The sequence below is a fragment of the Micropterus salmoides genome, unplaced genomic scaffold (assembly GCF_014851395.1).
Source record: "Micropterus salmoides isolate LMB-PRFRI ecotype aquatic unplaced genomic scaffold, ASM1485139v1 Ms_hic_scaffold_22, whole genome shotgun sequence".
NCBI classification, from domain to species: domain Eukaryota; kingdom Metazoa; phylum Chordata; class Actinopteri; order Centrarchiformes; family Centrarchidae; genus Micropterus; species Micropterus salmoides.
In genome coordinates this window covers 15420218-15431196 of record NW_024041373.1, presented here as the reverse complement: position 1 = coordinate 15431196, position 10979 = coordinate 15420218, and the positions used below count along the sequence as shown (strand labels likewise).

The 10979-nt window shown below is 39.9% G+C and overlaps 2 protein-coding genes across 2 annotated transcripts; both read right to left on the bottom strand.

The window, feature by feature from the left end:
• Positions 1-5634, bottom strand: LOC119917481 (putative GPI-anchored protein pfl2; the record flags this gene model as incomplete). The annotated part of the gene is given in 6 exon segments (XM_038737829.1): positions 1-969; positions 1567-1612; positions 2427-2675; positions 2812-3350; positions 4738-4772; positions 5469-5634. Coding segments are annotated over 6 exon segments (1873 nt in total), but the record flags the coding sequence as incomplete, so codon positions are not given.
• An 806-nt stretch (positions 5635-6440) lies between these two features.
• LOC119917301 (phosphoglycerate mutase 1) lies at positions 6441-10465 on the bottom strand. The gene is made up of 4 exons (XM_038737562.1): positions 10192-10465; positions 8929-9203; positions 8109-8289; positions 6441-7508 (listed from the first exon to the last, which is right to left on the bottom strand). The coding sequence occupies exons 1-4, from the start codon at positions 10328-10330 to the stop codon at positions 7339-7341; spliced, it is 765 nt and encodes a 254-aa protein (XP_038593490.1). The 5' UTR covers positions 10331-10465; the 3' UTR covers positions 6441-7338.
• Between the last annotated feature and the right edge of the window lie 514 nt (positions 10466-10979).

Genomic DNA, 10979 nt, shown 5'->3' with positions numbered 1-10979 from the left:
GGTGACGTGCTGATGACAAAGAAGAGGCTTTGGTATCTGCTGCATGAGGCGAATCGGTGACTGAGACATTTTGAGTTTTGCAACACTGGGATCCAGTAACTGGGGTACTAGAGCTGCTCACAATGCTGGATGAACAACTTCTCTCTAAGGTGGGGGATTTGACCATTCCCTCATCTATCTTGGGCTTTGCAGTCTTAGATGAAGGGCTGACTACATACGTCAAAGGATCAGGGGTGAAAAGCTCACCTATATCATTAGGGATAGCAACAGGTCTTCGTGGGCGGGCAGTTTTGTTCCGTTCCACTGTGCGACAACTCAGAGAACCAGAATTTGGTTTTGAGGCGGCTTTGCAAGTGCTACTGACCGACTTCCTGCTCTCCTCCACCTGATTACCTCTGCTCAAGCGCTTGACTGGTAAGACTGAGGTACTATGGTGAGAATGACCCAAGTGGTGGTTATCTAACTGAACATGAGCATGAGGTGAGCTCCCAGTGTCCTTCTGGGGCCCCACAGTGGAGAACAAAGAGCTTGATTTATCCCTTTTATTGTTTTCCTCACTTCTTTTCTTCAAACTTTCTTCACATGGCTTTGTAGGTGACCTTAACTCTATTAACTTCACAGGATGATTTTGAGTGCAATTTATATAGGCTTGCTTTGCCCCCATTGGTGGTCTTCTCTTTATACAAGGTTTGGGTGACAGTGATGTGCAGGATGACTGGGTGGGTTTAAATTCGAATGATAGTTCCAAGCATTTTGACAGGCCAGACGCTGGTTCTGTGCACAGATGGCTATCTGTGGTTTTGGATGACAGTTCCAAGACTGAAGAATGCCTCGAGGATGGCTGAGACACCAGTGCAGTGCTGAGTGAGTTGCCAGAGTTCGCACCCTGAGGACACGGTTTCTTGGCACCATTGTCACAGTCCTCAAAGTCCCTGCACCTCTTCTGAGATGAGAAACTCAAGCCCACTGCTGGAAACAGAAAAAGACATGAAAACACCAAATATTCAGCGTAGGCTAATGTCTGCAGGTTTGAGTGAAATTTTACTACAATGTAGAGCTGATATTTACATTAATTCATGTTTCAATAAATTATGTTTTTTCACACTGTTGTGGTTAAAAATGGCACTGTTGCTGGAGATGATCATTATACTGCTACTGAGATATGTCAATGCAAATTTTTAAGACACACCAGAACATCTGACAAACCCAGTGCCATTCATCTTCATCATTTGAGTAAAGTGAATTTACATACATGTCAGTGACATTTTCACTGAATTCAAACTACAAAATAGAAACGACTTTCCAAACTCTACACCCGATGATTGCCGTCACTGTAGTGCCACCGAGATTACATGCTAACTACGTTAACGATTACAGCTTTATGAGCAGGAAGAGGAAAACATTGTTCAAATCTGCATGCAAGGAGTAATAGGCAATGTGTACTGACCTATAGGGTTTGAATTTTATTAAACTTTGGTTGTTTTCATAATAACTACAAAAGCTTCAAATTTGTACCTTTACAAATATGTGTATAAATTAAGACGTCATTTATTTTGACAAAATTACCTGGCATTAACTTTTCACTTGAAGGTGTTTGTTTATGTTGTTGGTCCTAAAAAAGAAAAAGATAAAAAGAAGACTTTCTTTAGTTTAGTTGTTCAACAGCAATAATAGTGTTACTATGCATCCCACCAAGTTACACCTGGGTCATGTGTTGCCAAACATTTTCAGACTGCATTGTTTATAAGTGACAACCAGTTACAAATAAATATCTGTTAACTGTTATCTGTTGACTTACAAAACACCTGGCAAATGCTAATTAACTTGTCTAAGACTTGCAAGTTTGAGACCAACCAGCTGAATCCTGGTTCCAATGCTAACAGCTCTAATAAGCTTGCTCTTGCATCTATTGATGGCCGTTTCCCTGGTTGGGAAAAAAACACCAGGCTAGTCAGAGCTTTATAGGCAGGATTAAAAATGGAGACGTCATCTTTCTGTGACAGAGCCAGAAGAAATGGTGACAACAACCCTGGATGAGATCAGCTATACATACGACTATACATCTAAGTGAACTTCAAAATCAGGACTATTTAGACAGACATTTCTTCAATGATGCATGATAACTGCTCCTAGCTACTGCCACCACAGCTTCTGTGTTAACTGACATTGGTGGGGTGGATAGATCCCTTACTACTGATTGGTTGGGGGCAAAATAGCAACATTTTCCAAACAGAAAAAAGCTCAAATGAAAGTGAAACTGAATTACAGTGATTATGGTTATGTGAAACAAAATGGCAATTCAGTCTGATTATAAGGTTATATCACCTGTATCTTTATTTAAATCATATTACCAAGGCTGAGAACAAGACACCATGTTCTCTGATGTTAACATGTTGATGTTTTACAGCACATATGATAAACCTTACCTTGCAAGGTGCTACAGGGCTATGCATGACGGGTAAACTGGAACCACTACCCCTGTCAGAAGACTGGGTACTCAGAGAAGGCTGGTAGCCCCCTGAGGACCACTGGCTGTTACCAGGACTCCAGTGCTCTGAGTCTGAGAGGGGCAGGGGGCAAACTTCTTGAGCTGCTCTGGTGTTGAGTGATGGGGCCGTAGGGGGCCTGTGGAGCTGGACAGTTTGTATGGAACTCCTCACATCGCTGGATTGAGCCTAAATAAATGAAAAAAAAAAAGCCACAACAATTCAGCAGGACATAACTGCTTTAGTAAAGGTCACAATCAAAACCCTTTTGTAAAAACAAATCTAGGTTTTACTAATTGTCTTATTAAAAAAGAGAAGACAATACCTTGATGGATTCTTGTCTTTGTGCGGTTCCATTTTTACTTCCTGAGTGAGACAAAGTGATCTTGGATTCAGTCACTGGATCTCTCCGGATGTGGGATGACGGGGAGTGGTTGCTTAAATCTTTCATAAAGGGAGGGGAAGTAGGGTGGAAGACACTGGAAGGTAACTGCTGCAGTCTGTTAGCTGTAATACCACTGTTAGTTGGGCTGACTGGTACAACTCGTGGGTAGAAAGACCCCAGAGGTTGAGCAGAGTGCTGCAGAGGACCCAGTCTGTCCCTGGGCATGGGATGGGGCCTATTCGCTGAGTACCCAATGTTAGTTGGGCTGCTTGGACCAAACCCTGGTGGATACATGGGACAAGGGTGCCGTGGTGGACCCAGTCTGTCCCGGTGGCATAGCTCAGGGCTTTGAAGAGGCAACATTCTCCTGGGTGGAGGGTGAGGAAGCCGGTTAGGGACCTGAGAGGGCTTCATTGGAGTCTCGTGGAGAAAAGGTGTGAAATGCGGTGTGGAGCGCTGCTGGAGTGCGAGATCCTTCACTAAAACACAGAAGAAACGTGTATATTATGGTCTTAAGTCATATGTGAACAGGTTTGACATGTTGTCATTCGCCTGTCAGCCAGGGTACATGATGCCTATAGCTGTGGCTCGTCTATCAGTCATGTGGCATTTTTCTTTATTGTGCTGCGCGACACAAGGTGGTTATTCTTTTTCCATTATTTTAGCACCTAGTGCCATCACTTCTTTGGGCTATATTCTGTTACTACTAATAAATGTTCAGACATCATTTTTATTTTAGAATTGCTCCAGGAGGAAGGCATAAGATCCTCACTTAATTAGAGCTGGGTGTTGCTGGATTTATGGTTTGCCATGTTGAGATTTCACTGCGATGGCCCACCCAAATAGATTTTCCTCAACCAAATGTTTTGTATTTTGGTTTTCTTCTTTTAAAAATCCAAGTGACATGAAATGAATTGTTATGTTGTTGTTGTTGTTGTTGCAGCTCTGCCATCCTTTTCTCTTGCGGTTTACTGTCATATATTTTCATTTGCAAAAGATCATTTAGTTTTTCTGAAGGTTAATAAGAGCATGAAATTAAGCGTTTGCACGTTTAACAGATCTGTCATTACTTCTTACTTTATCAGTTTTAAGCAGTACAAACAAGCCTCATTTGTAGGAGGGTAACTCCTCACCACCAACAAAGCTCTACTGGAGGCTAGAGATCACTACCAACAAAGACTAACTGAAATTATTCACTTAAATTAGGTCAGGCAACATTACAAGTGGCAACGACATGATTTTATCAATGACTCTGAACTTTCATGCACTCTGGAAGACTTCAACAAAATCATACATTTTTCATGCATTTAATTTTATACAATATTGATGCTAACAGAATGTATGACAAACTCAAATAGCATATAGTGACAAGGGTGTGTTTCAGCACTGTAGACATAATATGTCCACTGGACACATGGGCAAGTCAAATAAAAAAAAAGTTATTTGCAAATCTTAACATGCAAATATACACTTGTAATATTTTGTCAACACTCATTGACATAAAAGGGGTAGACAATTCAATTCAGTTAAATTCAACAGCACCACAACTCCAACTTTGACTCAACAGCAAAACAGTTTTAACAAAGCTGAACATTATAACTTTTGTGAAGGTAGGATTTATAGAAGGGTTTTTGTATTAAGCTACATTTTTTTGTTTTTTGTTTAAAGGTACCCCATATAAAAAACAAACCTAGTCATGCCATCCCTTACTACACAGTAAATTATTTTATATATGCATATATATGCATAACTCTTAAGTTATGCATACGTTATCGCAAGTATCACGGAGCAAATTTTAACTAAACACAATGTGGTTTTACGAGACACTGATGATGCAGGATCTGGCACGATCTGGCACTGACCCACCTTTACTCCTCGGAGAAAAGTATTCTGAAAGTGTTCTGCAAGAAAGCCAGAGAGGGGAAACTGATCATGTTTTGATAATCAACGTTAGTTTCGTCACCAAGGCGACAATAATGTAACTTAGCAGTGTAGTTTTCAAATAACAAGACAAAGAACCAAAGTGTCACAGAGCCAACAGACTTATCACGAGTTGCGGACATAAGACACCTGCTGCTAGTCAATTTCTGCCTGTCCACCAATCACATCATGCTACGTTAGGTGACAACATGGGTCAGCAGCGTTGAAGCTTCAGAGGATTAACTTAGTCGCTCGTTATGTCGCTTTGACATTAGTTATATTATTGTTCAGTCTCAATCACAAACAGATGTAGCATTAACACAACGATCAATATGGAGCAGTGCTGATGCAAGCAACTAGAAAAACATAGCTAACGTTGGCTAACGCTTGCTATGCTAACGTTACACGCACGCTAGCAAGGAAACATAAAGGATGTTTACATAGTTTTAACAACATGGCAGTGTAATTAGCGTTAAGTACCTAGCGTTCCGTATTTTCAGAGCGCAACGTTATATGCCGATCTTCTTGATAATGCCTGGTTAACTTAAAATAAAAATATGGAAAATTAATATTAGTAAGTCGTTGTTTCAGGAAGTGATCTGTTTAGCTAACGTTAGCTGGCTAACACACTTAAAACTTAGCAACAGAGTGCAAACAAAGTCCGCAGGTTTTCTTACCGAGTGTTTCCTTGATTTTCTGTTGTTCTTCTCATTTTGAGGATTAGGCAGGCTGTCTATGACCACAGACAGCTACAATAACGCACTCAGGGCTTCAATGCTGAAGTCATCTCAACATTATGATCTTCTCCCGCCTGCCGCCGAACCGACCAACATTAACGTTACACGAATTGCATTATGGTACTTGGAGTCCAACAGTGATCCAGTATAAAGGGATGTTCCACTGAAAAGGTTTCTACAAATTTAATGACTTTTCTCTATTGCCACCTTCGGCTATTTAGAAAATATGGCTGTATTTCTAGTCTACTTAGTGATTCTTCACTTCCACTGACAACAGGAAAATCACGTGTTATCAATTTGAGGTGGTTGGGAGGAGAATTATAAGTAAATGCTTTTTAATCAGAATAAACAAGCTACATTTATATTTTGGCAGTTTCCCATATTATTGGTTCATGAAGGGTGGTAAGCATTTCTCACATTACTTTATGTTGTTGATAACAAATTGGCCTGACCACCAATACCTGCTAAAAACCTGCCTAAATTCGGTCAGTAAGTAAACATGAATCAACTCAAGTTAATAGTTTGGTCATAAGCTAGACTTGATGTTAGTATACCTCTAAAATGTTTTTGTCTGACAACTATACTGTAGAGACTAAAATAAAAATAAAACTCATCAAGATTAGACAAGCAGACACAAACACATTAGATTTTTACATAGTTGATGTGTATTACATCAGAGCTTTCAGGGTACATTCAACCAGCACACAGGGAATTACATTTTTTAAGACTCTATGACATAATGGAATATTTCAAAACAAATCCTAGTAGACCGTTTTCCTAAAACCACCTCTGCTACTTCATTAGGCTGTGAGGCCACCTGTGAGCATTCAATGTAGTAAAAGGAGCTGGAGGCACATCAGTACTATGACACCAAAAGAAAAAGACAGACAGACCAAAGGCAGTCATAACAAATATAATTACATTTATAGACCTTTTATTTTTGGTTAATCATGCTTCACAACAGTACTGTAAACTGGAGGGCTATAATCCAAATAATGGTTGTATCACTTATACAGTGCAGTACTGACAGTAATGCAGTGTTTGGCACCTTTAAATAGGTGATGATGAACCTCATGAAGAGAAAAATACAAAGTGTCAGACACAACACAGACAGTAACATACAAGGACACTTCACAAATACGATTCATAGACAGAGAAAGTAAAAGAAAAGGACTGTTTAGCCATCCTACTGACCCATCCTGCTCTCAAGAGATTGCAAAATGGTATCCTTTTATCAGTGTAATGCATCAATTAAATGCTTTGAAAAATTAGTTAATAAGTTGTCACCTTCTGCAGTGGTCCATTTCTTGTCTCATACAAAATCTAAGATGGCCATTGAGTGTAAATAAAGTCTTCTTTTATTAAATTATAACATACTATAATATTCCACTACTCTAATTCATCCATTTAAATATTAATGGAATTATGAATTCATTATGATCAGACACAAATAACTTCCTTAGGCTCATTACCATTTACCCTGACATCAATCATCTCAGCCTACAGTAATACTTATATTCAGTTCAGTGCTACTTTTCTAAAAAGGTTGTAATATTAATGGACCATTTTGCTAAAAATATTTACAATCTCTTGAGAGCTGTGGCTCCCCTGATCCTAATATACTCCAATTGTTCACCATCTACTATCCCTGTACTGTGCAAGTAGTGGGAGGTTGTCTTTGACAACAATCTACAGCGTGCTCATCATGTATTACAGTCCAAAACAAATCTTAAGATTTAGGAAAAACACTAATCTGAGGCCAGTCATTAGGGACATCCTACACTATCATACACTTTTTTGTTCTTCTTTTCTACTTCTTGGCCTTTCCTTGAGCAGCCACAGCCTCCATAGCTTTGCGCACAGTTTCCTCATCTCCGAGGAACTGCATGGGCTTCAAGGGCTTCAGGTTCTTGTCGAGCTCGTAAAGTATGGGGATGCCCGTTGGCAGGTTCAGTTCCATGATGGCTTCATCTGACATTCCTACAGGTGGCAGCACATACAAAAAGAACAGTTTGTTTTTCATTATAAATATGTTTTCACTGGATCACCACCATGTTTTATGCCATATGCAATCACTATTCTTTCCAAGATTCTTGACTACTTTGCATCTTTGTGACAGAGTTTAAGTACAACTGAAAAATCCCATATTTGTTTTTCAAGAAGACAAACCAGTAATAAAACTGAAGTACCTAAACATTGTGACAAAGTGAAAGTGTCTGAAAAGTGTAGATTTATGTGTACCATTTATAACTCTCATAATGTTACAATATTAATATTTCAAAAATAAAATGGAAGTAACCTTCCATAGATTATTATTTAAAGTGCATGCTGGTCTCAAAAACTTCAATCAGCAGTTAAAAAGTATGGACAGTCCCTACTTAAAAACATTTGTTTAGAAAACTGTAAAATATTGAGATTACAAGTAAAAGACTTGTATTTTCAGCTAAGAAGCTATGAAATATGAAAAACATCTGCCAAAGCAAGACGGCATCCCCGGCTAAAGTCAGTGGTGAGAGTATTGAGTATTGTCTACAAGAATTAATCAAAGCTCTGTGTGTAAACTCAAAAAACGCCACCCACCCTCCAGGTGCTTAACAATCCCCCTCAGACTGTTTCCATGGGCAGCAATGAGCACCCTCTTCCCCTGTTTGATCTGAGGGGCGATCTGCTCGTTCCAGAACGGCAGCGCCCGTGCGATGGTGTCCTTGAGGCTCTCGCAGGAAGGAAGCTGGTCCTCGGTCAGGTCTGCATAGCGACGGTCCTGCAGGGAAGACAAAATGTTAAATGCATAATAGGACAGAATAAAAAGACATTATTGTCCACATGTATTTATGTGAGTGAGGAGTAAAGCTATCTATGAGACCATGTGCATTAAGTAAGCAATATAGTGACGTGTTCATTATCATTTGCAGGCATTAAGCAATCAGCTACCTAAGTTACCTAATTCTTCTTATAACACCATTAACATGTTGCTGATCACTTATCCAGCCAGTGTAGGGTGACTACATCTTACCTTCTAAATACCGCTGTCTACACAGATATCCGATGAGTTTGTTTCCACCTTGACTGACCTTTGAACTTGAACTTAGTAGACCAGTTATATATTAACTCATCTTGGACGTACTATTACGTAATAACATTAGGGCACACGCTACCAAACAGTAACAGCTGACTGTGCTGTGGACAAAAAGACCGTGACACATGACCTTTCACTCATTCATAGTGACATAGCTGATTTTATGGCATAACTGCAGAGATCAGTTCTAGTCATGCCTCTTCTTTGTTATTCCTGTGTGCAGTTAGTTGATCAAGTTGGTCAATATGGACAAAAGCATTTCTTTCCTCACAGGCCAACAAAGCTCCTTGGTTGTGTATATATGCTGTAGATATCATATCTTACCTTGCTGATGATAGTGTAGTAGTCATGGTCTGGGCCCATGGGGGGAGGTGGGATGTCAAACGAGCGCCTCCAGATCTTCACCTGAGCCTCTCCGTGCTTGGCGGCCGTCTCTGCCTTGTTTAGCCCAGTCAGGCCTCCGTAGTGGCGCTCATTGAGCCGCCAGGTCCGATGCACTGGCACCCACATCTGGTCAATGCTGTCCAGGGCCAGCCACAGTGTCCTGATGGCCCGCTTCAGCACGGAGGTGTAGCAAATGTCAAACTGAAAGCCGGCATCTCAAAGTTACAGAGAGTGAGAGGCACTTTAGAGAGTTGAATGCATTTTGACTGCAACTGTTAAAAGAAAATTACACTTAAATACTTTGACTGTTTCTTTCAGCCTTGTTTAATTTTTCCACAATAACAAGTCTGCACATGTTGCATTAAACTAAAAGATACCATGAAGATAGTTGAGTCTCAACTTAATTGAAAATACAAGGTGCTATGTGGCTCCATTGATGGCAATAGCTTACAACTCGTCATTATAAATTAATCTGCTGCTTATTTTCTCAATTTAGTCTATGCAATGTTAAAAAGTCGTTTACAATTTCTCATAGCCCAAGTGATGTCTTCAATGTGCTTATTTTGAATATATTCAATTTACTGTCACATATGACAAAGATAAACAAAAGATCACCTTTGAGAAGCTGGGACCAGAGAATGTTTGACATTTTTGCCTGATAAATGGCTGAAACAATTAATCGATTATCAAAGTATTTGCTGATTCATTTTCTGGCAATTGACTACTTGATTAATCAACTAATGGTTTCAGCTCTGGCTACATTGCATTGTGGTTTATTGAAGCTACTCTCAGTGTATTTAGATTAGTGGGCCTGTAGGTCTCTGCTGTGATTTATCACTGTTCTCCTGGTAACAAAGACAGAAAAGGCCAAATGCATGATGTACATTTAACAAAACTGACCAGCTGTGGATTTTTTCCTTATCCTTTTTAAATTTTTATTCTGGGGTCAAGCAGACTATCACGTCATTTTTTAAATGAGAAACTCTAAATAAACTCTCCTTCAATGGCCCTGTACTACTGCAGCCACAGAAAGGCATCACTTCTGCACGTTTGCACATCTTCCACATATTCCTGACACGCTCGGGGGGCGGTATCTTGATCTGTTGCAGAGGCGATTATGCAATCGTAGCGGTGCTAAGGCCTGTAGTATTTCGGAGATATTGCAGTGGATGATGGGAGCAAAATGAGTAAGTTCTTCCTCACCTTTCAGGGCCTGTCCGCCTCTCTTCGCCTCCATTTCCCCGGTTTCGCTCAAATCTGCATCGAACCAGCCGCAGAAGCGGTTCTCCTGGTTCCAGTTGCTCTCTCCGTGACGAATCAACACTAATTTATAAGCAGCCATGATTGATTACAATATGCCCGAATGAAATGAATGACTAATTCATTAATTAAACTTAAAAAAAAGGAATCAAGAGGATGTCAAATTGACAACTCGCTACTCCAGAAAGGAAGCCTCTTTGCTGTCACACCGGTAAGGACTTTTATGCCGTTGATTGGCTACTCCCCTACTTCCTGGTTTTCACATCCAATGAGATTCCGCCAAAGAACGTAAAAAAATTCTCGACCAATGACAGCGGTGGGCGTGAACGTCGATGACTGTTCCCTGACCTTCATACTGTACATTGTACTTTATTGACTTTTCATTGTGTTTCTCTAGACTACACCATATTTATCTATCTATCTATCTATCTATCTATCTATCTATAAAACATGTGAGAAAGATACAGGCCAAACATCAAAGATAAGGTTACATTATCACAATGATGTTACTGTGTAACATGTATCTTAAAGAGTTGACAGACGTAGAGGGACTTTTAGACTTATTCCATAAAGACCCCTCAAAGAGGTATATGGCCATAGTCACACATTTCAAGACAAAAGCAACAAAAGATACAGCAGACAACTTAAGCTAAGAGCTAGAACTTTAAGGACAGCTGGACCAAGTATGGATTTTGAAGAACGTATGTGCAAGAAATCTGTAGAGAATTCCT

Bases quoted from the DNA above. Each gene is read 5' to 3' on its own strand.
- LOC119917301 (XM_038737562.1), bottom strand. From the start codon at position 10,330: ATGGCTGCTTATAAATTAGTGTTGATTCGTCACGGAGAGAGCAACTGG. The intron at 8,290-8,928 runs GTAAGATATGAT...TCTTCCCTGCAG, and splicing joins ACTACACTATCATCAGCAAG to GACCGTCGCTATGCAGACCT. The intron at 7,509-8,108 runs GTGGGTGGCGTT...TGCCACCTGTAG, and splicing joins GATTGTTAAGCACCTGGAGG to GAATGTCAGATGAAGCCATC.